Here is a 25,373-nt window from a genome sequence, read left to right as displayed (position 1 = left end):
TTTAATATATAAACAGCATTTAATACAATAAACAAGTAACTTGGTCATTTCACAAATTATATGCTTACCAACAAACTAACTGTACAGTCAGCATTTAAAATCCAGCACTTGGTGTTAAAAATTACATTCAGTGGTGCAAAACACACATTTATATAAAAAACAAATACTTTGGCATCAGGAGGAAACACGTAGCTTATTGAAATGATCAGCAGGATTTGTTAAAACCTTTACACGCTAAAATATTCAGCTCTTCATGAATCTATGTATCTTAAACTAACCGAAGAATTTACAGCATATGTGCACATATAGTCTGACTATTTATAGAATCATAAAATACGAGCCGGACATGACAAAAACACAGCAGTAAAACTAACAGAGGCACGGTGTGACAGTATTATTTCTTGATATGACCTTTGTAAAACAGTAGAAAGCATCAACACCTGCCAATAAAATAGAGGAAACTCCCATAATAAATTTAAACAATTACTTTGAGCGGTTTAACAACTTTACACATTCTGGTTGTGGTTTTGGAAGGTGATCCAGTGCAAACGTCTCTGAAATGGATCATTTAGAAAAACAGTTTAACACAGTTCAATAAATCTCCAATATGGAAAGTTAAGAGCTACTCCCCCGAGCCTTTACTTTTACAGGTATATCACACATTCAGTCAGTACCCAAAGGGGATTCAGTTGAAGAGTTTAGATGCTTGTTAGCACAAACGCCACTCCAAAATATCCATGTGGACACGTGGAGCAAAGTTCAGTGCATCCGCTTTGTTACAGCCGGCAAAAACATTTACACTAGATTCCAGGCAATTTACAGGAGGTAAACATGTGCATTCTTAGACAAGGGGAAGAGTGAAAAACGCAACTTGTTTACTTATTACTAAGTAAGTTGCATTTCTTTGAGTAAAGGTGCAAAAACTGTTTCTTGATATATACTCGTTATACTGGTGAGCCTGTTTAGCAACGTGAGGCCAATGTGCTGGTTGGTTTTCCTCACGCTCCACGTGGAACCTTCCTGTTGACGTCTGCCAGGCTGTGAGCCAGTCTCTTTGTGAAGAGCGTGTGGGATTTACCACAGTACGTGTGTGTCGTCTTCAGCAGATCCTTTTGCAGGGGATCCAACAAAGAAGTCAAGGGGTCGGTACCGAAGGAGTACTGGAACGACAAAACAGTTCATTACTGCACCTTACTGAGCTAGTCGGCACAAACTGCATCATGACAGCGCATATAATAATAAACACAGATCAAGTGCAGCAGAGGTGTTGGGTCTCCGGTGGTCCGTCTCTGTTTTTTACAGGGCGTAATTTGTGCTTCCATTTATACGGAGGCTGTGTGATGCTCACATTTTAGGAGCCTTGACTCTCCGTCATTTCAATGGCACCAGGTCTGTAGTTGAAACAATTCTTAACATCTGATTAAATGCCACAGCATCTCAAAAGGCAGTTTTCAGACAAGGACTCAGACAACTCCTTCTCCAAGACGTCCTCCTCTTCTTCTCCGATTTAAGCTCAGGTGACTGCTCCTCCGAGACCTCGTGCCCACCACTGAATTATAGTTTTCACGGCATCCAATTTTCAGTCTCCCCATGCCCCTGTAGGATTTCCCTTTGAAGCTCTTTGCTGAAACCCTCCAGCTCCTTCACGCTGGGAAGCTGGCTTTCTACCTGTTTTGGTCATCAGATCCTTCAAAACAGACTGACGGGCCACTTTCTCACAAACTCTCTCATCTTATTTTTGAGCTTGTGCTGTTGCATTGCTCTAATGATAGGATTGCTCTGAGCAGACTGTTTGCTTGTGCTTTAATATGAAGCTACCTTTATCAGCCAGTGTGAACTAGTCATGGTTTCTTACTGTATTTTCCTTTTCTTCAAGCTAGAAAGTGCAAGTAGTGGTATGTAGCACACATAAGCATGAGATTTAAAATGAGCATCTAAAATCCTAAGCTACAATCAAACCTCCCTTGAGGCCTGCTCCCAACCCCTGCTGTTGCTGTGGAATTGATCATCGGGTTCCCTTGGTGAGAAAACAAAGTGGCGCTTTGGGCAGCGTTCGGGCTTAGAAGATATCCTTCCTTGGATAAATTAAAAACCAAATCCGCAAGGCACACTGGAGTCAGATGGGACTCCAAATCTAATCTGATCGCTTGGCCCGGCAAAACATAGAGCCGTCCATGCTGTTGGAGTCAGTTTTATGCTATAGGCTTACCTTCCAGTGATAACGGGGATTACAGAAGAAATGTCATTTCTTCCCAATAATGAAGGAGCCTTTACAATGCTCAGAGGAAATCAAAGGGGAATTACCATTTTTACGCCAGCTCATTTGCTTGCAGTTGGGTGGGTGATATTGGGTCACTGAGAAAATGGCATTTTTATGAGCACAAACGAGCACGTACAGACACACATCGGTCATAAAGTTGCATTTACAGTTGGCGTATTGATTTTGTGCGGCTGATGGGGCGCTGCTGGTGTGCGGGCTCTACTCTAAACGGACCATCGGCTGTAAAAACGTAACGGCGGCTTCCTGGCCGAGCGGCACCAGGGAGGAGGCGCTTTACGACGGACAGACTGCTGTGGTCTGTTGGAGGCCCGGGCAGGGAGGAGCACTGCTGGTTCTCTTCCCAAGTCTTTGTGTGAGGATGACAACCCCCACGCTTGCATTAGTTTCAATTGCAATATGGACAGCTCTAAAAACACAATAAGAGTAAACACAGAGTAGCAGGAACTGGTGTTATTTATTTGATTACCAGAAGGTTACACATATTGCTTCTGTATTTAACACCTTTGGACTGCCTCCATACTCCGGTTCTTTTCTTTCTGGAGCACTTTGCTTGTGTTGTGAATATTTGAAATCGGCTAACCGCTTCACACTGCCTCTGTGTTGTGATGTATGGTGAACTAGCACAGTTTTTGCGCTACGCCTCAGATTTCTGACAGGCCCCCTTTGGAACTCATCATCAGCTTCAATTTATGGTTGATAATTTGCCTCCCAGCAAACCGGTAGACAGGAGAAACTGTTTAATTTCACTCCCATTCTCACTAGTTTATGTGTTTACACAACTAGAATATTAGTTTGAGAAAAATCTCTTAAGTAGTTCATGTATTAATTCTTTAAACTTATTTCCCCGGCTGTCACTGCCCTGTCATGTTGCATGTTCACTCTGTAATGGTGGATGTGCAGCCTGAGGTTCTGCTGAGAATGAACAAGTTGAAACTGATGAAATGCTCTGTATTGAGAAATTAATACACAGATGATCAGCCTGTCGCCTGCCCCCTGGCAAACCACATTTAATCATATCTGTACAAGTATTGATACCCATGTTTCCAGGCATGCCGGGGGGGTCCTGTGGGGGGTTGTCTGTGCTCACTTGTCGCAGCACATATATAGTGCCTATGTGTCCACTGTTGTAATTGATCCTGTCCTGTAAAGCCACAATCTTAACTGCAGGCCATGAAGTGGGTATGGATCAGCCATTGTCCTGATCTATGTTCAATGCTTTGTTAATAGGAAAGCAATGAGACAGTGAACGTTGATGGCTTCATTAAGTAAATGCCATTCCTGTCATCAATATCATTACAGTGCTGCTAAACAACACATAAACATCCTCATGGGGAAATTAGCTTTGAGTCTAGCCTCCTGCCAAAGGGGGTGAATCCTGCTGGTCAGCGTGGACCAAGTCTTGTAGACTTCAGTCTGAACTGATCCAAGCTTTCAGCTGCGGTTAATTAGTTTTACAACATTTTAATTTTAGCTTAATTACAGAAAGACACGATCGACAGGATGGAAGTGCCTCCGTCTATTTTGTAACGGATCAGTTTCTGAATTCCAAGTTTAGTTGTAGGACAAGATAAATGACGAGGCCATAAAAAAGCAATTCGCCAGTCATAATAGTTGGCCGTGTCCTCCACTCAGGCCGCTCCGAATAAATGTGATTCACTATTCTTTACACGTCCTGATCAATTCTCATTTTCATTCGGTTTCAATAACAATAAAATTGATCACCCACTCGTTCAGCATGCATGGACATTAAAGCTTTTTACACGCGTAACTGATGAAGGTGGCTCAAAAGAACTATAAAAAGTTATTAATGGAAATGCAGTTAATTTTATGCATGAAAGCAGCATCAGATAATGCCAAACTCTGCGATTCTCATGGCAGTGTAGCCCGTTTTAATGGATTTTCCCCTCATTCATCTAGACAGTTGTTTTTTACAGCTAACACTTCTTTCTAAACTGAACTGTGCATAGACTCCACTGTGTCCAATCCATGTTTTGGCACAAAACAATCACTTTAAGAAAACGTATACAGGGTTTTAAAATAGGGAGTATGGCATGACCACAGGCCCACTGAGACGTGCTCACCTTGCGAATGGCTTGATAAATGGCTCTGAAGGCAGGCTGCTTGTGGTCGTGGTAAACCCCTCTGTTTCCGTGCAGTACGTAGATGCCATCCTCTTCAGCTGATGCGCAGTTGCTGCCATAGATACAATGATCTGGACGATAATTCCACTGGCACGAAAACTCCAGCATGGACTCTGGAAATTAAATAATAATGTAGGCTTATATATGCTATATAGGCTTTTATATATATATATATATATATATATATATATATATGTGTGTGTGTGTGTGTGTGTGTGTGTGTGTGTGTGTGTGTGTGTGTGTGTGTATGTGTTGATATTTAACTGTGTAAAATGGACATCTGGACTGTCTACAGCAATTCAGGGTATTACTGTGCATCCTGATACAAAGTTGGAGCAGGTTATTGTATTTGCTTACCAGGGTTGTGGTGAAAGACTATATTGAGCAGGTCCTGGTCACCCCAGGTTATATTCAGCTTGTATTTCTGCAGTAAGGGCATCAGCAGCTCCTCCCAATGCAACCCCACTGATGTCATGTCGTTCTGACAGAAGACACAAATGCAATATTAGTTCTCGCTGAGGTACACAGCAACTTTGACTGCAGTGAAAGGAGGACATCTTGTGGCCAATTGAAGTAAGTGCGTAGTCTGTCTTAGCCAGTACCTTAAATAATGTGGCCCTCATCCTTGTCATATTCATTAGCATGACCCCTGAGTTGACACCGGTCCTGCCATAGAAAGGGTGGCGGGCGAAGCGGTTGTACCAGGCAATCCGAGGCTCCTCGTGCTCAGGGGCCATGGCAGCCAGCTGGGAGGAATTGAACTCTGATAGGAATGCCCACAAACGATCCACAGGTTGCAGGAAGAGAATGTCTGAGTCCACATACAGGACGGAGTCCACGTCCTTTAGAATAAGCTGTGTGAATTACAAAAAGGCACAGACAGGTGCAGCTAGTGGTGTGTGCTGTAGGAATTTTGTCAGAATAACAGAATTTTGAAATGAAAAACAGTGAGAAGTGTTCCTTTAGAAGCTTACAGGTAGAAAGAGCCTCTGTGAAGCACAGGGTTTGAAGAGCTTCTTCCACTCTGCTGCGTTCTCGCTGGGGAAGCTGATGGAGTAGACGGTGTAGTTGAACTTAGATCGAATAAAGCCAGGCCATGACTCCATCTGGAACACAGGTAGCATTTTTAATTGCTTACTGGTAATCAAACCCAAGTCATTCACTGCCACCAACAAAGCAGTTTACTTACAGCCTCCATGAAACTTGCATGCAGCTGATCTTCAGCAAAGATGTGCAGGTAGAGGGGTTTGATGCTAAAAAGCACAGCAGACTTGATCATTGTGACGGTCTCCTCCAATCTGTCACCACATGCGACAACAGCCAGGTGCATGGGAGGCTCGGGTCTGCTCTGAGCAGCATCCTTGTGACCCCACTGACGCATGATGTACCTGAGGGTGATGACAATGACACAGATGTTGTAAATGAAGCTATCAAACCTTCTGAGAAAGTCTAGAAAATCCCAATGCATTGGGTCTTGTATAATAGTGATGTAATAGCTCATGGCAAATCAAATTATCCGCTAGCTGGAAATGCCAGCCCCACATCATACAGCAGTTTGTTAGCAATGGCAGAACTGTAAAAGTCCCTCTCAAAAATAATGAGCAAATCTTTAACTAACAACTGTGTTTTCCTCTTAATATGAACTAGAACAAACTTTCCTCAGTTCAACCTTATCTAATGTGATAAATTACCTGACCTGTCTTCTGTGAGATGTGAAGTGTGTCAATTTGCAAGTGCATTGGTTCACGTTAGTTCCCTTAAGTACACACTCATTTAGGCTTTGTCTGCAGTGATTGCTGCTTCTATTTAGACTCCCTATGGAAATAATCCATCTTTGTTTACTTTTAATGGCAATGAGGCAGAATGAAGTTTAAAGAATTAGAGTCAAGTTAATTTTGTTTGCACAGACCTGAGACTGGAGGAGAGGACAGAGCCTCTCTTAAGAGTTTTAATATTTGTAATTCAATAAGAAATAAATGAATTAGGTAAATATATACACAGGTGATGACCAAAACGGATAAAATGATCACGTAAACACCAAAGTAAATGCAAAATAACCAAAGTGTTTAAGTACTGATGTGTTCATCTAATATAATTTAAGGTGAATGTAACATCTCGGCACTAACCTCACGTCACTGTCAACAACCATAAAAGACAAATGAGGCTCCATCGTCCTGATGGGGCCACATTCCTACACATCACAAGCACCGTACAGCGTCTATTTGCTGGCGCTCGTCCAGTTCAACTTTTCATTCCTATAATTCCTATATTAATAGGTTTGAGCAGCAGTAAACCGAGTGATCCCAGCCTACCTATTGTACCAGTGCGGCCCCTGGGGCCCAGCGTTGCCCGCTGGCCCTCGCCGGGCTCTGGGAGCCCTCTGCGGGACCAACCCCTTCCTGGAGCCGCTTCCTCCGGGCGACACGTCCGAGGAGAACAACTTACTGTACACGTACAAGCCGGAGAACACGGCAAACACCGTGCACAGCGTCAGTGCACGGATGTAGCGCCGCATTATCCGGTTTGTAAACGCAACTCGTCATGACACACGGACTAGCGTGTAGTAGGCAGCGTCGAGCTACGCGCAGCGGTAGCGCACTTCCGGTCAACGTTTACAAAAGAAAACGTTTGGGGTGACGCAACGCGGCGATGGCGCCGCCTTGTGGCCGCGTTAGAGCGCTGCAAGGCTTTACCTCCATGCGCTACAATTGTCTTCATCCAAACTAATATGCGCAAAGATAAGCTTCTAATCCACGTGATCGCGTTGGGAACAAAAGTCAGTGTCCTTGACGTTTAGAGCTTGGATGTTTAGGGCACACCCTCTATCCTGATTGGTATTAACACCCGCTTCCCCCATTCGCGTACGCTTGTGTGCTTTTATTTTGAAGGCAACATGAAACCTCCGGCTCGTTGTTTCGCTTCATCTGTTTACCTTGATCCAGATCATGCGACAGAACCACGGGGTCTCACTCCGTCCGTGGGGGAAGGGTGGGAGCGATGAGCGGAGCTGATGCCTCCCTTTCCCTCCCCCTCCACCCTCAGGCGCTGTCTGCTGCAACTTGCAATTGATTTCACCTCTGAAAAGACCCATTCATGGCTTTAAGTGACTAGTCGTCTTTATTGAGGTGGCTGCATTAGACAAACAGACCCGCAAGTCAATAGCATTTTCATGAAGTGTGGAAAATAACTGACTGGTGTATTTATTTTAATTTTTGATCCAATGCGTGTGTCCTTATGTTTGGAGGAGTTCTAATGTAACTAATTGATGAAGTAAACCGATCCAGCATGCGTTGTTTGGATGAGCCACGGTTACTGAGTCATTGATGTTCAGCCTAATAAAATAAACAGCGTGTGAAACCAAACAGCCAGACATTAAGATCGTATGCTAAAGGAATGATTTTCCCCGTTATTTTCTTAACCAGACATGTATTAAACAACTTCACACATTTTTAAACAACCAAGCATGACAAAGCAATAAAACAAAAAAATGACTGTGTCTTCCAACCAAATAACGAATGTGTGTGTGTGTGTGTGTGTGTGTGTGTGTGTGTGTGTGTGTGTGTGCGCGTGTGCGTGTGTGTGTGTGCGCAGTTCCCACAAGTCCACAGGCCTAGTCCCAGCTAGTGTGGTGAACCCATGAGACACAATAAACCATACTAACAAACTAAGACAGCCTCTTCACAGTGTACTGAGATCAGAATATAATCATGCCATGACAATTCTCAGTACATGTGCTAAATTGTAAGTAAAAATCTTGACAGTAACAATGGTATAATGGATAATACGACCACATCAAAACATAGTAGTACAATATTTCAGAAATATCCATTGTATCTGTGTAGATATTCTACAGGTTTCTTAAGTTATTGTGTAGTTAAAGTGATCTTTAGTTCTGCTGGGAGTAAAGTATTTTCTAATGTTCATCAACTTTTCTACAACAAAATGAAGGAATTCAGTTCCTGAAGTCTTATCACATCCCAGTGATTCTCCAGTTCGTCTTCATCGTGTGCCCAAAAGTCAAAACCCTTTCTCCACTGGGTAAGCACCATGTAGCATCCAAAGTGGGTCCGTTGTGGGTGCAGAACAGTTCCAACGCCGTGCGGCCTCTCACTGGGCCACAGTCGCAGTTTGTGCAGCACAGATTAAAAGGAGAACACTGGTGTCAATCTCACCTCCGACTGAACTAAAACATGTGGATGACGTGCACTTGGAAGGTTATGACACAATACAGTTGCCATAGTCAGTTGCCATATATATATATATATATATATATATATATATATATATATATGGCAACTATATATATATGTTTCCTTGGCAATACGTCTGCCACACATGATTTGCTTTGGCAACAAGAGCATATACTTCACAAACTAGAAGCTGATTAGCTTGTATTGGTTAAGATTATGTGTCATATATTAACCCAATTTGGCAATTTATTCCATCTAGGTCGCACACATTGTTTTTTACAATTTTGAATTAGCCCTAATTAGTGCTTTCAAATGACAGCAAAGTTAGGAAGTTAATCATTACTCTTTAAATTTCTATTCATACACCTGAATAAAGCTTCAGATAGCATAAACACTTCTATTCTATGAACAATGAAGCCTTATTCAAACCTCATGGCCAACATTGTATAATGCACAAAATGAAACAGACATGAGCCACAAACTAAAAACAAGCACCAGTGTTCTCCTTCTATATGTGTGCTACCGTCCTGCACCGTTTAAAAATGGGCCTCCGCCAAAGCCTTTGCATGGGCGCGAGCATTACCTGGTCCAAGCGTTACAGTAAACGGTGAATGCTGCCAGAAACCCTACATCTGCTGCCCAGTGTCAAAGGCTTCTCTCCACTCTGCCACAGAGGCAGTCCACAATTAATCTGGTAAATGGTTCACTGTCAGGCTGGTGGCTCAGTACGGAGACACTGAGAAATGATGCAGCAGATGGTTCAGGTTTATAATGGGTCGGCACAGAGGCTAATAATTCCACGAGGGAAGAATAAGTCACTCGGCCTGCCACTGATGGTGTTGAGGATGAGGTTGCAGAATTGTGTGAAAGATCCCCTATTATGCTTTTTTTCCCGGATGCCTCCGTGAGGTGTCTGTACATCTCCTGTCTGTAAACGTGCACTTCCAAGTCTCCTGCGTTCGGGGTGTGATGTGCTCAGGATGCAAACGAGACGTGACCCCTGCGCCTCCTTGTGCGACGTAGGGGAGGTCAGGTCACGGCTTCCTTCCTGTCGTCATGGTAACGCCAACGTATGCCATACTCCTCGTTAACTGGGATGTGCCTGTCTGTACGGAAATACAGTTGTTGTATTTACATTGTGCTGCTGCTGCAAATATAAGAGCTGTTACTTAAGCTACAGTATGTTCTAAGTACTTACTGTTTTGTAGCGTTTGGACCCCGGCTCCTACTTCAACAAAGCCACCGTTTGCATCCCTCATTCTCCAAGCAGTCAGAGTGAAGTGGTGTCCCCAGACATGCAAAGCCCTTCATGTGTCATCAGCACCCGTCCGTTCATAACAAGAGTTTAGCACAGCCGTCCTGTCTTGCTCCGAAAGTGAGGAGAAACTGCTTCACTGTGGGTCGGAACATCATTGTCAACAAAATTGCAGTCGGAATGAGCGGCAAAGGTGGAAGTCCAGTTTGAGTTTGAAGTTTGTCCTGGGCGGTGTTTGGAGCAAACCCGGGGTGGGGCTGTGTGACGGCAGACCGCTGTGACACCGGATTAGACGAATTGGCAAAATGTGAAAAAAGCAGGAAGTGCACGAGAATGTCTAATAAGGAGATTTTGCATAATAGGGGCCGTTTAATAAAACTATAGATTGTGTAGGTGCGTCTGAAGCAAAGCATACAAGGTAGAAATCTGAGATGCTTCTCGCACGCTACAGTGTAGATGCTTGAACAAAATGGAGCCAGATCTGATGTGTCGGTGTCCCAGCGTGGAAAGATGCAGATGAGGTGTTGTGTGGGGGGGCATGGCGGGTTTGGGCCCTCGGGACTCAGTGGGACTCTCCGTTGACCGAGCTGCCCTCTCCTCTGGGTGAGGAGGAGCGGGACAGCCCCTTCTCTGTGTTCTCTGAGCTGGAGCCGTTCTGGCTGTGGAGGTCCGCCGACGACACGGTGCTGGAGGACGTGGCCGAGGCGGCCGAGGGCTTGGCCTTCTCCTTAAAGTCTGTGATGACCACGGTCAGGTCCCCGACGGTCACCTCCAGGTGCTGGGCGCTGCTCCGGTCGATGTTTTTTAACCTCGGCCTGATCGACGGGAGATAAGATTGAAGAGAAACTTTCTTCAGGCACAAACATAAACAGCAGCTAAGGTTCGAGTTTCCTGAATCCTGTAATATGTGATCCCCCCGATGCCCTGCAGCCTGGCCTCAGCTGCTTTACCTCATCTTCTTGTGACCGTTCTTCTTGAGCGTCGGATCTCTGTCGCTCTTCTCCCTCTCTACCCTCTCTTTCTTCTCCTTCTTGGGCTGCGAGGGCAACACGAACTGCTGCGTTACCTGCTGCTGCGAGACGAGCTGGGAGACGGGACGAGGTTTCCTGCATGGGGGGGGGGGGGTTGTGGGAAGGTGGGGGGGGGGGGGGGGGGGGGGGGGTGTCACGCGTGGCAGATTAATGAGAGAAAAAATCGCAGGGAGCACACGGCTTCATGCTAGCTAGAGCCCATAGTCACTGCTAGTGCTGGTTAGCATGGAAGTGTTCCTAACACACACACACACACACACACACACACACACACACAAAGCCCGGGAATCAGCCATCTGTGAGATGCGTAATATACCTGCACAGGCTTGTTTAGCTCTCACAGCGCTGCACATTGACAGGATGAGACCTGTTTCAGTGAAAACAAAGATGTGGTGGGAATTGTAAGTGTGCGAGGCACAGTGAATGCAGAGGACGGAATAAATAAAGCCATAATGAGTGAGGATAGTGCGATGCTGGAAGAAAAATACAAAAAGTCAGGTGCCATCAAACGCTTTTCAACCTCAAATTCCTCATTTAACCGAGCTGATTCAGCCTTTGTTGAGTCTTTTAGTGACGGTGATGACGGCCTGAAGTCGTATGTGTGCGACCGCTTCGAGGGGCCGGCAGGAGTCTGAGCACGTGGAAAAGAAGCCATCTGTCCACAGAGTGCACGCATCTAGTGCGCACGCACACACTTCTACACACGCACACGTACGCATGCAAAGGCACGTTTCCATGTATGAATGCACTTCGCTGCACCCACAAACCCAACGCTTGTGTGTGTGTGTGTGTGTGTGTGTGTGTGTGCGCGCGCACGTGTGTGTGTGTGTGTGTGTGTGTGTGTGTGTGTGTGTGTGTGTGTGTGTGTGTGTGTTTGTGTGTGTGACGCAGGCACCAGCAGATGACTGCGCACGTGCAGATGAAGCGTGAGCGAGCGGCTGATAACGGAGGAGGAGGAGGAGGGTGTCGGTTTCCTGAGCCCACGTCCAGCAGCCGTGTTTGTAATCAGAGCTCAGACGTTTTCATATTTCATGAGCCCATTTTATCGGCTTCGTGACACGTTACAGTGGATCGGCAGCTTTGCACAGCTTTTACCTGAATGCCTTTCTGCATGTTCTTTAGGAATGAACATGACCTGTGGTGGTAACTGCTTGGCTCTGGTGGTAACCTGTAGACGACCCTTTGAAGCACTGAAAGGGTTGAACGTAGTCCAAGCGATGTGTTCTGGGCACAAATTAGAGTGAGTTTAAGCACCTGACCAAGCGTGGGAGCATCTCCATCTCTAAAATGAGCCTTGGTGGCCCATTTACTGGAAGTTAGAGTCTTCTGCCTGTGTCTCAGAGGACGTGCTGCATGGACGTCACGTCTGCCGGTCTGTCGTCTCGTTCTGGGGGCAAAGCCGTTGTTTAACATTTCTGGGATGACCTAAATTAGGCCCGGCTTCAAAGCGTCTCACCCAGACTCTTTTACCGGAGTTATCACTGCCTTCACAGAACATGCAGTGTTGCTAGTGAGGCTGGAGTGAAATGCAAATGGGTCTCTTGGCCTACATAAGCGTCTGATGGGGAGGAGATGTGGAGATCCTCTAATGTGTCTGTCTTGTCAGCACGCGGCTGCAGAACTGCTGACGCCTTGCTTTTCTTAAATAAAAGCCAGAGGCCGCTGAGCCCTCTGTTGCCGGCCCGAGTGATTTGCCACTGTCCTCTGACGCCGACTTTTACTCCGACACTCCCGCTAAAATATAAATAATAACCGGACGACGACAGGCTGTCTCGTTTGTGGCAACCCTGTGATTTATGTGTGACTGAGGATGTGGTTGGAGGGATTCACCTCACAGATGACTGATGACTGCCTCACACGTATTGGTGTTTAATGAGCACTACAGAACGAGGCTTTGGAGGATTTGTTCTATTTATCTTCACTATCAGCTACAAACATGTTTGTACATTCGATCTTCCTCCTATATTACAATCAAGTAGTCTGTCACGAATGGCGGTAACTCAATCACCTGGAGGTGAAAGAGGACACACACGTCCTAATGTTACAGTCAGGCTAAGCAGCGAACCCAAACAGAGCTGCCTCTCTTAACCTAATCAAATGCTTATTATCTTAGCACTTAGGCCCTCGCTGCTCTTCTCCATCTGGAGGCTGTGTGTGTGTGTGTTTCATGTGCCTATTGACTCCAACAGAAATTTCTTTGCCTAATGTAAGAGCCCATTCTTTCTGACATTAATACTACGAGTTGTTCCAATCAATATTTGCTCCAGTGATGCCATCCATTCTGCAGCAGCTAATGGAGTCCCACGCTGGGAAATTAGGCCGTTACGAGGACGGCTTAAACACATTGAATTTAGAAAAAAGGGGAGCAGAAAGAAAACGGTGTATATTAATCATAATCTCTTTATGTGATGGGGAGAATGTGACTATACCCGCTTGTTTTGCTGGCACCCGTTCCTCCTCAAATTGGTCGCCCTCCAGTTCACGTTATGCTCAAGATTGATCAGCTCAATAAGTGCGGCGCGCAATGAGCGCCTCTCTGAACCCCTGCTGTTCACAGCCGCTCACTGCTTTTTTCCTTTTTAAATGAGAGCTGGAAAAAAATACAAATGCTGATTTTTGGTTGTTCGCACTTCACTGGCAGAGGAACTCTAGCTGACCCCTTCCCAAATATGTGACACACACATGCATGCATGCATGTCAGCCATCGCTATCACACCCCTCTGCCCCCATGCACTCCCCCCCTCCTCCTGATGCACCCGCTGACCTCCCACTCTCCCATCTCTGGCCTGCGCTCACAAAACGGGGAGGACAAAAAAACAGCACTTGACGAGCGAGCGCGGGCAGAAAATGACTCCTCCGGTTCTGCTTGTTACTGATTCTGTAAGTGGAGAAATTCTGAGGCCACGGTGGACAAACGGAGCATCAACGCTACTTCCTGATTTGAGCGATAGCGGCGCATGAGCCAGAATCAGTTCACAGACACGTGATGATAATAACGTCTGTAAAAAGACTGGCCCACCAAAATTCCCCCAGGCTGCGAGAAATCAAATTCTGTGACTGTTCAATGACTTTAAATCAGTCACTCCATCTAGAAAACCATTTGGCTTCATGTGATTTAGACTTGACCGGTGTGTTTGTGACGAGCAAACAGCCCACAGAATGGCGGATGGACTGCAAATAGGCACTGGAGCGTGCAGCTATAAGCAAACCTCATCTGGCTGCTCTGTGATGATTGTAACATCATTGTGAAATAGCTCATTTTATGCCCCGTTGAGCACCTTCAAATCCAGGTGTAGGTGTGTGTGTGTGTGTCGGCTTCTCTCCTAGCAGGTTGTAGGCTGCTCCCAGGGGCTCCACCAAGCTGATGATTAATGTCGCTCCCTGCATGTACATGCTACCATTGAGTGTGTGTGTGTGTGTGTGTGTGTGTGTGTGTGTGTGTGTGTGTGTGTGTGTGTGTGTGTGTGTGTGTGTGTGTGTGTGTGTGTGTAAGGAAAAAGAGAGAGAGTGGAAAAGACAGATGGCTCTCCACGTCCTGTGGTTTATGACACCTTCTGCAGCCTTCTAGTCACACTACGCATTCTCCCCTCTCTCTCTCTCGCTCACTCTCTCTCTCTCTCTCTCTCTCTCTCTCTCTCTCTCTCTCTCTCTCACACACACACACACTCACACACTCCCACAGCAGCATGTCATGCATCAGTGTCACTACAGTAATTACAGGCTTATCACGTAGCCATAATCTTGAGCCACAGTGACGCGATAACAGCCAGCTCCATTGTCCCCGGCGTACGCTCGGTGTTTGTATGTGATGTGAGGGCTAACTCCACTAACCCACATGACAGAGCCTGATGCTACTAGAGGATCCCATCGCTATAAAACACTGATTGATGATACAGAAACGATTCCCGTTTATTGAAGCCATTCCAATCACTCATTCTCCTTTGTTAGTGTGTTAAATGTGTGTGGTAATATCAGCTCCTCATATAACCTGTTTGGTTACGTGATGTTTTCAACGCGGCCGTGCTCCCAGAGGAACGTGACGCAACGCCAACCACCGTTGCACAATAAGCAGACATGAAAACGAACGAGGCGCAATGAAAACGCGTTGCACTCTGGTGTGATCACAGTGGAAATACTAGTGAGCAGTAGCATTAACACCGCGGTCAAAGAGGTCAGCCCAAACATTTCTGGCTGTGTTGTCTGAATAAGCATTCGCCCCCGCACGTCTTGGCAGCTGAAGAAGCAGATTATTGTTATTATTTATTATCAAATGGGTGGATGGAGACATACTGTACTAAAAAGAAAATAATATTCTTAATGGAGTTGTAGAGGTCAACACACATTATTGCCCAAGTGGTATATGAAGATATACAGACAAAAGTTTAACTGCTTATTCCCACTTTTATTTTGCAAACTCAGCTCAGAGCACACGGAGCCCCAATTTGGCTGGTGTGCACTGTACGTGAACTGCGAAGGGGGGGATCTCACGTGCAGGATGGTAAAAACCTGACAGGTTTCCAGCGAGCTAGAGGGCGTTTGCGCTTGTTTATGTGCAGCTGACAAAACCTGCTCATCAGTCAATCTGTCGCCGAGAGACGCTCCAGGTTAAGCTCTGCTCTCAGGGAGGACGGGCGGTGCCGGCGGAGGGAGACGAACGAAAACAACACTGACTTCCCAAGGGAGAGAGGGAAAAGGAGATGAGCGGACGCGTTAGCGGGCGCAGCAGGAACAGAACGCTGCCAAGCTATTTTCCTGAAGGCAGCGCAGGCATGCGGTTTCCCTGGTGGTCCCGACCCGTCGGAGCTCAGCGTCGGCAAACAGACGGAGGCGGCGGGCGCCAGAGAAGGTCAAAGGCACGGCCCTCTGTTAGCGCCGGGCTAACCAAGTTTAGCTGCTGGGCTCAACAGCTGTCGGTCGGGGCGGCGTCTCGCGTTCACGGTCCAGTGCGACGGCCGCGGGTGCAGGGGGAGGCCACCCGGGCCCGTGGGCCGATATGAAGGAGCACCTGTGACCTTGCTTTTATCAAGTGCCACGCCGCTGCTGCAGCCTCTATCTGCTGCTGCTGCTTAAAAAAAAAGCCTGGGTCTGAGAGAAAGTTGCAGGAAGATAAAGTAGGCACCTCCTCTGAAGCAAAGTAATAAGGCTGCTCTGTACAACAGCTTTATTACAGAAAGTAACAGAAACAACATAATAATCCACATTAATCACGCCAGTACCTGCGTCAGTATTGCGGCCAGAGAGCAGGCTCCGAACGTTTTCCCATTGCGTGTCTCTGTTTCTGAGCCACTGACAGACTCTCTGTCAATCTGTCTCCCCCCCTCTCTCCCGTTTCATTCCATCTCCGCCGATAAGCGAGCCCAATCCTGCTGATGTATGCCTGTCTTCGGTCCCAGCTCAACAGCGTGCGCTCCATCAGCGCCGCCGGCTTCTGGGGCCCCAGCGCCGGCTCATCTCTCCACATCAGAGGGATATAGGCGGCAATATCTTCCAAACCCCCACTTCATAAAACATTTATCTTCATCTCCCGATGGCTATCTGCATGCAAACCCGCCCTCTCTAACTTGGCCTAAGATGTTCGCATATTTATACCATCCATCACCTCCAGCACTGACTGAGTCTGTGCGAAAAGTGACATTTCATGCAAGACGTCGGCGCTATCGAGCGGCGACGAGTGATGCGTTGATGTACGCCGTCAAACCCGCGACCTTGGGGTTACAGGACGCCTCGTCTCGCCGCCGGACGCTCGGGGCATTTATTTATTATCTCACAGTAATAGCTCAGTCACGCTTGTTTGCCAAGCGGCGAGGGAGCTCACCGCGTCCTGCGTCTATACGCTGCAGGTCGTTTGCCCTTTAGCACCTTCAGCTGACGCGCTGAGGAGCTCCTCTGTCTGTAGTGTGTGGTCATCAACACCTGTGACCACCTCTATGGCCAGTTTGCTGCAGTGTTAGCCTGTGTGTGTGTGTGTGTGTGTGTGTGTGTGTGTGTGTGTGTGTGTGTGTGTGTGTTTGTGTGTGTGTGTGTGTGTGTGTGGCCTCCCGCACAAGCATGACAACACTAATACTACAACATTCCTGCAGCACTGCAGCACAGCAGCTTGGGCAGACAGGGGGTTATTAACATTAAATAAGACCTTCTCATGGACGCTTTCTAAATTTGTCGCCGGGTGTCAGGGGGTGCAGCGAGGAGCTCTAGGTCCTTGTGTCCTTGCCAAGTTCGCCGCCCAAATAAAAAATTGCCCAGATGGGGAAGACAGAGTGTCACAGCTTTTTTGGTGACGCTTCAGACAGCTTCTTGGCAACGCCGGGGGCTTTTTTTTTTTTGCCTTTGTAGAGAAGCACACCAGAGTTGCTGAAGTGCCCTCAATAATCAACGCTCAATTGCAATAAGCCGGACCCTGTGACAACAGCATGTCTGCTGCTCCGGGTCTTTGTTTGGATGAACAAGCGACTGCCCACTTCAGCGTGTGTATTTATGAAGAACGTGTCCACGTGTGTATGAATAAGTATGCGGTCATGTGTGAAATTTGCATGTTGACTGCATCTGTACGTGTGTGTGTGTGTGTGTGTGTGTGTGTGTGTGTGTGTGTGTGTGTGTGTGTGTGTGTGTGTGTGTGTGTACGTGTGATGACAGCAGGCTGATTAAGCTGTTGCATAGTAATGAGCTATGGTTGTCTGTCTGGCAGCTGCTCTGACAACCTCTTTTCACAACTAGCCCTCCCACGCACGCACACACACACACACACATAGGCAACGACACACACACACACACACACACACACACACACACACACACACACACACATAGGCAACGACACACAGGCATATCCAGCCCATCAGCATCACATGGAAATATTAAAAGACATCAAAGCTGACAACCGCACTGATGTGTTGTTGTTTCTGTCGTAGTTATGTCACTAAGAAAGTTGTGCTAATGCAGTGGAGGATAATTAGCGACGCATTAAAGCCGGAGCTCGCGGAACAGCGCACTGTTTGAACACAGAGCTCCACTTCCTCTCCTTCACCCTCCGCCGTGGTGTTTTCATTCTGATAATGACTGCCACTCACAGGAATACGGCTGGATGCACACAGACATTTGCCCTGCAGCCCTCCTCATTCATTTCAATGAGGGAAGTGTCTTCTGTTTACGCAGCGGGGACCGGCACCACGGGGGGCTCCGCTGAAACGATGCAGTGTTGTGCACAAGAAAAAAAAAGTTGGATCTGCTTTGAGTCCTTCTGCAATGCAACGTTGGGTTCTTCAATACCGCGACGCACCGGCCAATGACATATAAGCTCCTGTGTAACATGACCAGTGTTTTACTCTAGTGTTACACACCCCTGCGCTGTTTTGGTTTGTAATACACGTACATCTGTTCCTTCAACCGGACTTCCTGAATAGTATTATTATTTTTGTCTCACGGGTGCACGGAACAACACACCCCCGCTAATAAAGGCCCCTTCTGTTGTTGTAACACAGACACGTGTGTCTGAATCAGGCTCAAGTCATTTCCTGCTTCAAACCACTGATGTCAGTGAAAATAGCCACAGGAACAATGGGGACCGTGTGTACCTACATGCTGTGTATGAGTCTCATATGAAAGGATAGAGATGTGAAAAGGCTAAATATTATCTATTCAAAATGTTAAGTTTGAAGGAAGGAAACTCTATTAACACAATGGATACAACAAATGTTTGTTTACTATCTGAACGTATAAGAGGGTTAAAATATTATTTATTTATTATATCTTTTTTATCATTAAAGAAATGCCTCCCTTGCCCCAACCCCCGTTTAGAGCAGCTAATGCAAGCGCACCAGATGTAACGTGTATACACATGCACTTACCTTGTTGATGTCCCCTTCCTGACATCACACATCATGCACTTAAAAGCCTCTGCCGTGTTCTTGTACGTGCACACGCTGCAGTCCCAAAACCCCTCGTCGGAGGGCTTCGGTTGACGCTTCGGCCTTTAATAAAAAAACAATAAATGTAAAAACAAACAGGGGATTAAGAAAAAAAAATAGAATAATAAGAGAGGAGAGAGGAAAATCGGGGGAAGTAGTTCAGCTCGCATCCACGACGGCTATCGATAGCGAACATCTGGATAAGCCTAAAGGATTTGGGAAATCATCTGCAAGCGCGCTGTGATCCGACACTGTAATTGGCGATGAGGTTTTAACACCCGTGCGCGCACACCTTGAACGCGCGCGCGCGCGCTCGCACACACACACACACACACACACACATACAGCAGAAGAGAGAGGGAGAGAGAGAGAGAGGCTAGGGAGAGGGACCGTGGAGAAAACCCATTTTTTCCGATGTCCTCTCCCCTTTCTCACACTGAAAATCTGGGACGCGTGACCTCGGCCGTTACCTTGTGGGACTCCTCTTGTCGCCCATGCCAGACCAGGGTTTACGTGGAGGCGCTGCGTTGGGCAGAAGTCTGGTTATTTCCAATAATTTTAGCAGAGAAGCGATGCGCCTGTGCCGCTCGGCTTCCAGCTGTCGTGGAAACTCCGCTTGGGAAATGGTCACGTGGCTCGCTGCGGCCAATCACAGGCTGGGTTCCTTCCCGAGGCTGACATTCCTCTTGATGGACCTCCGCCGCGTTCACGGACCCGTCGGAAGCTCGTATTTGTTTCTCCCGGTTGACGAATATGATTTGAACAAACGCGACCATCCAAAGCTCTGCTGATTATCCTATGTAAAACACTCGTAATAATTATACTTAAACGATGCATAAGGTGTTATTTAACATAAAGCTGGAGACATGATTTTTTTTATTCAATGCTCGATTTAATAAAAAAAACTCCAGACAAGCGTTGCACGGGTGTGCATAAAAGACGTCCATATTAGCGTGCGGACATAACCTAACCTCCATTTATTGTCATGTTGCATGTGAATATTAAATGTGCTTGAATGCATCATTTTGCTAGGGTGCGTCGCATGCAAGATATTTCCTCTTTTGTGCATTACATCGTACGTCATACCCAGACGCTATTTACATCAGCTATTTACATCATACAGAGCATAAATGAAGCCAGGCATGCTGTAAAATCAGTAAAAGCACGATGTCACTGTGTTGTTCACTGTGCGAGAATCATCACACACCAGACGCAGTAAACTCCGGGGAATCCCTCCTAATATTTGTGTGCTGACGCCATGAGCATCAAGGACTAGGAGTTCCCAAACTTTATAGAAATACAGCTAATCCACATCATGTTTCAGTGATGTTTTAGTATGTAAGACACATGCATGTATTTTGGTAGAATAACAATAATACAATATTACAATGTAATAGAAAAAAGCAAATTTTCACAATAAAAGGCAGTATTTAGGTTGTTGCTTATGCTAAGAAAACGTTTGCTCAGCTGATACAAACGTTTGACAAAACATGTTTTAGTCCCTGCCTGGGTTTCTGTTTTGTCATTTCCTGTTCCTGTCATTTCTTCGGCTTCTTCTGAATCCAGGACAATCGCTTCTACCTGGTGCTACAGCTCCTGTTCCTTCCTCTGATTCTTGAAGATTTTCTTTTGTTATGTGTTTTCTACAGGGAAGTTTTTAAGTTGCATCTGCCTACCAGCTGTCATTGCACATGGACAAAGAATGACTGGAGTACCGGGCTTTGTCCTCCTTCACCACATCCACTGACCTCCTTTTGGCCATCCTCCTCTCTATTTATCATCCATTCATTTCAATCGTAAAGAATATCCATTCTTATCCTAAAAAACATTTTCTTTATTGACCAACATAAAAAATGCAACAGCAAATCTTTAAACAATGAATTTAATTGAAACAATGAATATATAATAATGTAAAAAATAAAAATGAAACATATTTCCACACCTTCAATGTAACACGAGTAAATTAATATCAATGAATGCACTGGTAAAGTCCAACACATTTATTATTAATCACTGAGCTCCTCCTCGTCACTGAAGTACGCACTCTTTTTGATCCTTGGTTTCCTAGAGTCTGCTGATGTTGAAGCTTGTGCACCTTCTCCTTGAGTGTTAGGTGCATTCTTTCTCTTTTGCTCTTCCTCCATATGGGCTTGCTAGACAGCGCAAAAAAACAATGTTATAAGATAAAAAAATCATAAATACACACAGCCTTTCTCCTTCAATAACCACTGATTTGTACGCTTACCTGGAAAGCGATCGCTTGGCTCAGGCTATCTAAGGCCGGGTCCTCTCCCTCTTCTTCACTTTCTTCCTCTTCTTCTTCTTCACTGTTATGGTAAAATTTCAGGAATTACAAAATTGACTCATTGTATGCAGGGCAATATGTAGTCATGAAGTACTTACACATGCTTTGGTTGTTGGGCTTTTTTCTTTTTCTTTTCTTTCTTTTTAGGAGGATCCCTCTCTCCCAGCACATTTTTGGGACATGCATAGCTCAGATGACCAGCATCCTGATGTTTCATAGAAATAAACACAATTTTCATTTTCATTTAGGGAACAAAGATGATTTCTCTTTGTAATACATATACAACATTTTTTATGTACTGACCCCACATTCATAACATTTAGTCTTGTCTGTGTAGTTCCTCCTCCTTATGAACTCCGCTGCTCGGCCATTATCAATTGCAATACTTGCCTTCACTGTTCTGCCAAACAACTGTTTAACACACACAATAACATATTAGCACTGAAAACACATATGACCAAGGAAGATTGCACTTTGTACCTACCTGTTTGTTGTTTACTGCTCTTGCACAGTTATGAGCTGATTCTCTGTCCAGGAAGAGAACAAATGCCACTCCTTTACTCTGGCGAGTGTCTTTGTCTTTAACTATCGTGACCCTGGAATAAGCATTGTGTTAATACGTTTCAAAATGGTAATAACTAGTATTTAGAACTGATTATTATGTACGTGTATCTATGCATATGACTTGTCAGGCTTTTTAACTAAATCAAGCAATGCCAAAACCAAAAAGTGAAGGAGGAACCTAAAAAAAGTTACAACACAATTGATTCCTGCTCAGTTCAAAGCTGAAAGTCTGTGTTCCATGACATGTGTGCATATTGCTGTGTTAAAGTATTTTGTAAGCATTACTTACTTTACCACCTTTCCATATTTTGTGAATAGCTGAAATGACAGGTTGATTGTTTAACAAAACAACAGGGAAACATATTTTATACTGCACATGATTCTTTGTGAAGATAGTTTAGGGGATAGGAGATTAAATCACCTTATGCAGGTCATTGTTTGTCAGTGAGAAAGGCAAATTAGACACATATACTGTGCTTTTGCTTGGTGCCAAACCTCCGCTCATGCTGAACTAAAAGACAAAATAAAACAATGTTTTGATCATCACAAACGTTTAACGTGTAAAATCCACCAGTCATAAAAATCTATCGTTAGGAAATATAAGAACATCAACTAAATGACTTACCCCTCAGCTTAGAACATAAAATTCCAGTGTTTTTTGCGTATATACGATGTTTAGCAAAGAGAAACACACGCCATGTCTGTACGTCGCAGTTTGATGACGTAAGCTTAATTCCTCGTCCAATGCATAGGCCGTTTTCCCTGTAGCTATCTACCGGGAACGGCTAAGCTAAGTAAAACCGTGGAACGGTGAGATTGTTTTGCTATTTTGCGTGATATACATTGCCCTTAGCGTTGACTATTTAACAATTGTCTCTAAAGGAGCCGTTAATTTGATTAACTTATTTAATATTTGTCATTTACGGCTGTAGTAATGATAACTTAACTCAACCACAGATAATTTCAACGTATGTGTGATGGCAGTGTTGACAGAGGCTAGCTAATTAGCAGCACTAGCTGTCCGTTCTACGTGGACGTATAACAGAAATTAGCAGCAAAACAGGCATCACCGAAAGTGTAACATTTGTCAGCTTCCCTGTTAAGGAGTTGCTCGTTTGTGGCAGTTGTGTTATGACTGAGTAGTTGCTGGTCAAATGTGTTGGCCAGTCCTTTTTGCTGCTGTAGAATGTAACAGCCAGTTCAGTGTATTGACCACATGTTATGGTGAAACAGCGCTTACTGACGTATCCTGGTTGCTCTGTTAGCTTTATTACATTTTGCAAATCTTCTCACACGTGATTCTAAAGCCCCTACCCCCAAATAGCTGCTTCAAACCTATATGGTGTTTTTAATGTTCTTGCAGATTGTGTAGAGGACGTTTTTCTCAAAACGGTTGTGTTTACAAGACCGAGAGACAAAAAGTAAGTTGATACCCAATTCATCTAGACTTTACATCATATCTCATGAAGCATTTTCATTGCTAGGTTACCAAAGAATCTCTTAAGATGCAATTGCAAGGCTTGACAACGAAGCACAGATAAATTTGATGTATTATAAATGCCTCTGTGCAGGACAGTCATAACTCTAGCTAAAGTTCTAAACTATTTATTGTCAGCACTGTAATCAGAATATCCAGAATTGGATGGCATGATCATTTGCATTACTATTTTGCTGAATTATTTACACTCTATAAAATTGAGTAAAGATTATTGGACTACATGAAGTACATACTTCTACTTCATACTACATACTTGTTTTGTTACAAATCTTTTTGATGATACAGTACAGTGTTTAGAAATCTTGCACACTTCCCTCTTGCAGTGACGTACAGAAGAGAAAGAAGTATTCGAGAGGCATATGATGAACATTTTTCAAATGAGAGATCGGTGAGTGTGTGGCCAGTAGCTTCAGTCTATTTCTTTATACATCATGTGTGTATGTAAAAATGATCTGAACAGTGGAGACTGAAACTGCATGCTTAATTAAGACCTATAGTTGGAGTTTTTTTCAACGTCAGAGTGCCACGAGTTCAGTCCAAACAAAACTGATTCAACACAATTTTCAAATGAATGTTAAAAAATGTACGTGTCTTTGTAGGGTCCCTACCCTCGAGCAGGTGGAGCCATGGAGAGGAGGGGTCCGTTTGGTAGGCCAGAGGATGACTACAGTCGCGGTGGGTTTGATTACGAAGGTGGTCCCCGTTTTTTCCCAAATGGAGGAGGCCCGCGAGGTTACCACGAAGATCAGAGGGGCTACCATGGAGACAGCATGCATTTCCCCGCTGAACGAAGACCTGCTCCACCCTCAAGACGGGTGAGAGACATATGTCACACACTACTGTGAAGCTACCAAGTGCCACAACCCAGCAGAAATTTATTTGAAATGCAATTCGTTCAAGATTTTATACATAAGCTGTATGTATAGGGTGGGGTGTACTTGCACAAAGGTTAATTTTGTTGTGTTCAGATGGTTTGTAATTAAATTCCAAAACATCTGTCTATGGACATAAATACACCAAAATAAATATTCACATCTATGGTAGGAGGAATATCCATACAGACTGCCCAGAGAAGAACCACACCCAGGACGGCCATTGGAGTTCGGGTAAAAGGCTCCTTCTTTGACATATATGTAGAAAATCTCATGTTCATCATTTTGGAAATGCTAAAGGAATCATGGACCAGATGGTATTTGGTCTTTTCATTTATCTCATACACCATGTCTGTGTTCATCTCCAAAGCACCCGTGCACCACCTCCTCATAGTGTGCGAAGCCAGGGCATCTATCCAGCACCAAGGTCCCTCCCAGAGAGCGGTGAAGACACACTAGTTCAGGCCATCCTCAACCTGGACAGAGGGTACATCTGCATGCATTCTCACTGTTTTCAGGTGTACAATAGTTGTAGTCGATGTTGTGTGAAGAAAGTAGTAACTCCAGTTCCAGTAGGAACTTTTATATTATAATGAAAGTTAGCCTTGATTGATTTTTTTTCTATATTCTTGTTTTTTGTTCCAAGTCTTAAATATGAAAACATTTCAGGTCATTCCTCCAATACAAGGATTGTTGATGTTGCTGCTGTTGTGCAGTGACCTGCACTAAATGCTAGATGGCAGCATTGCACCGTGTCAGCACAGAAAAAGAAAAACTGCAAGGGTTTACTCTGTTTACACTCTTTGAAATGGCTAAATAAAAAAAATAACTAGGGATATTACTGCTGAATGATACCAAGGGATGTTGGACCATTCAAGATACGACAAGCTTACATGTTGTCCCTGTTATTCTAGAGAAGACAGAGACCACTACAGAAGAAAGGCAGCCCCGTTTCCACCCCTCAGAGAGCGCTCTCCCATTCGCCGTGAGGTGGCTCGCTCCCCCCACAGTCGCTCCGGTTCTAGCGTCAGCAGCAGAGGCTACTCACCAGACAGAGCCAAGAGTCTGCCCTTTCCTTCACAGCAAGGCAAGAGTATGTAGAAACGTAGCACCTCCTGATGTCAAAATCCCTTTTAGTTCGAAACAGATGTCCCAGAAATGGTTGTTCAACATTTAGAGCCAGGCCCGTTTACTTTCCCACCTTCCTACCTCTATTTTACTATTTTGCTGTGTGTCCATGAGTGATAATCTGGCTGATTGGCTTTTCAGGTGTGGACGGTACAGATGGACAGGCAGGTGTTTCTGAGCACCTATGGGGGGCACTCTTTCCTC

The 25,373-nt window shown here is 45.1% G+C and overlaps 3 protein-coding genes across 4 annotated transcripts; all 3 read right to left on the bottom strand.

The window, feature by feature from the left end:
- gxylt1b (glucoside xylosyltransferase 1b) lies at window positions 1–7,158 on the bottom strand. The gene is made up of 7 exons (XM_029164118.3): window positions 6,735–7,158; window positions 5,612–5,810; window positions 5,397–5,528; window positions 5,025–5,276; window positions 4,780–4,903; window positions 4,363–4,535; window positions 1–1,160 (listed from the first exon to the last, which is right to left on the bottom strand). The coding sequence occupies exons 1-7, from the start codon at window positions 6,935–6,937 to the stop codon at window positions 999–1,001; spliced, it is 1,245 nt and encodes a 414-aa protein (XP_029019951.1). The 5' UTR covers window positions 6,938–7,158; the 3' UTR covers window positions 1–998.
- Window positions 7,159–7,520: 362 nt separating this feature from the next.
- On the bottom strand, window positions 7,521–19,515 carry yaf2 (YY1 associated factor 2). Its single transcript, XM_029164121.3, has 5 exons — window positions 19,273–19,515; window positions 18,743–18,865; window positions 10,818–10,973; window positions 9,811–10,682; window positions 7,521–9,718 (listed from the first exon to the last, which is right to left on the bottom strand). The coding sequence occupies exons 1-4, from the start codon at window positions 19,296–19,298 to the stop codon at window positions 10,430–10,432; spliced, it is 558 nt and encodes a 185-aa protein (XP_029019954.1). The 5' UTR covers window positions 19,299–19,515; the 3' UTR covers window positions 7,521–9,718; window positions 9,811–10,429.
- Window positions 19,516–20,668: 1,153 nt separating this feature from the next.
- zcrb1 (zinc finger CCHC-type and RNA binding motif 1) lies at window positions 20,669–23,985 on the bottom strand. Of its 2 annotated transcripts, none has more exons than XM_029164119.2 (8): window positions 23,778–23,985; window positions 22,093–22,182; window positions 21,961–21,989; window positions 21,592–21,703; window positions 21,411–21,518; window positions 21,206–21,312; window positions 21,048–21,129; window positions 20,669–20,955 (listed from the first exon to the last, which is right to left on the bottom strand). In XM_029164119.2, exons 1-8 carry the CDS (start codon window positions 23,943–23,945, stop codon window positions 20,809–20,811), a joined length of 843 nt encoding a protein of 280 aa, XP_029019952.1. In that variant the 5' UTR covers window positions 23,946–23,985; the 3' UTR covers window positions 20,669–20,808. The 2 variants fall into 2 exon arrangements, with proteins under 2 accessions (XP_029019952.1, XP_029019953.1); XM_029164120.2 differs by lacking the exon at window positions 23,778–23,985 and adding an exon at window positions 22,297–22,452.
- Between the last annotated feature and the right edge of the window lie 1,388 nt (window positions 23,986–25,373).

This window comes from Betta splendens, chromosome 9 (genome assembly GCF_900634795.4).
Source record: "Betta splendens chromosome 9, fBetSpl5.4, whole genome shotgun sequence".
Classification (NCBI taxonomy): Eukaryota; Metazoa; Chordata; class Actinopteri; order Anabantiformes; family Osphronemidae; genus Betta; species Betta splendens.
The sequence above is the reverse complement of the archived record's forward strand: the minus strand, read 5'-3'. Positions and strand labels throughout refer to the sequence as shown.

What these genes read in the sequence shown, in the direction of transcription:
- gxylt1b (XM_029164118.3), bottom strand. Translation starts at nt 6,937, where the DNA reads ATGCGGCGCTACATCCGTGCACTGACGCTGTGCACGGTGTTTGCCGTG. An exon ending in GGGCCGCACTGGTACAATAG is followed by an intron (nt 5,811 to 6,734) that starts GTAGGCTGGGAT and finishes CATCACCCTCAG; the next exon opens with GTACATCATGCGTCAGTGGG. An exon ending in TTTATCAAGCCATTCGCAAG is followed by an intron (nt 1,161 to 4,362) that starts GTGAGCACGTCT and finishes TTGTCGTTCCAG; the next exon opens with TACTCCTTCGGTACCGACCC.
- yaf2 (XM_029164121.3), bottom strand. Translation starts at nt 19,298, where the DNA reads ATGGGCGACAAGAGGAGTCCCACAAG. An exon ending in AGGAAGGGGACATCAACAAG is followed by an intron (nt 10,974 to 18,742) that starts GTAAGTGCATGT and finishes CCCCCCATGCAG; the next exon opens with GAAACCTCGTCCCGTCTCCC. An exon ending in AACGGTCACAAGAAGATGAG is followed by an intron (nt 10,683 to 10,817) that starts GTAAAGCAGCTG and finishes CCCGTCGATCAG; the next exon opens with GCCGAGGTTAAAAAACATCG.
- zcrb1 (XM_029164119.2), bottom strand. Translation starts at nt 23,945, where the DNA reads ATGCATGCTGTCTCCATGGTAGCCCCTCTGATCTTCGTGGTAACCTCG. An exon ending in ATGGCTCCACCTGCTCGAGG is followed by an intron (nt 22,183 to 23,777) that starts GTAGGGACCCTA and finishes TTTGTCTTTTAG; the next exon opens with TTCAGCATGAGCGGAGGTTT. An exon ending in GCCCAACAACCAAAGCATGT is followed by an intron (nt 21,130 to 21,205) that starts GTAAGTACTTCA and finishes TTACCATAACAG; the next exon opens with TGAAGAAGAAGAAGAGGAAG.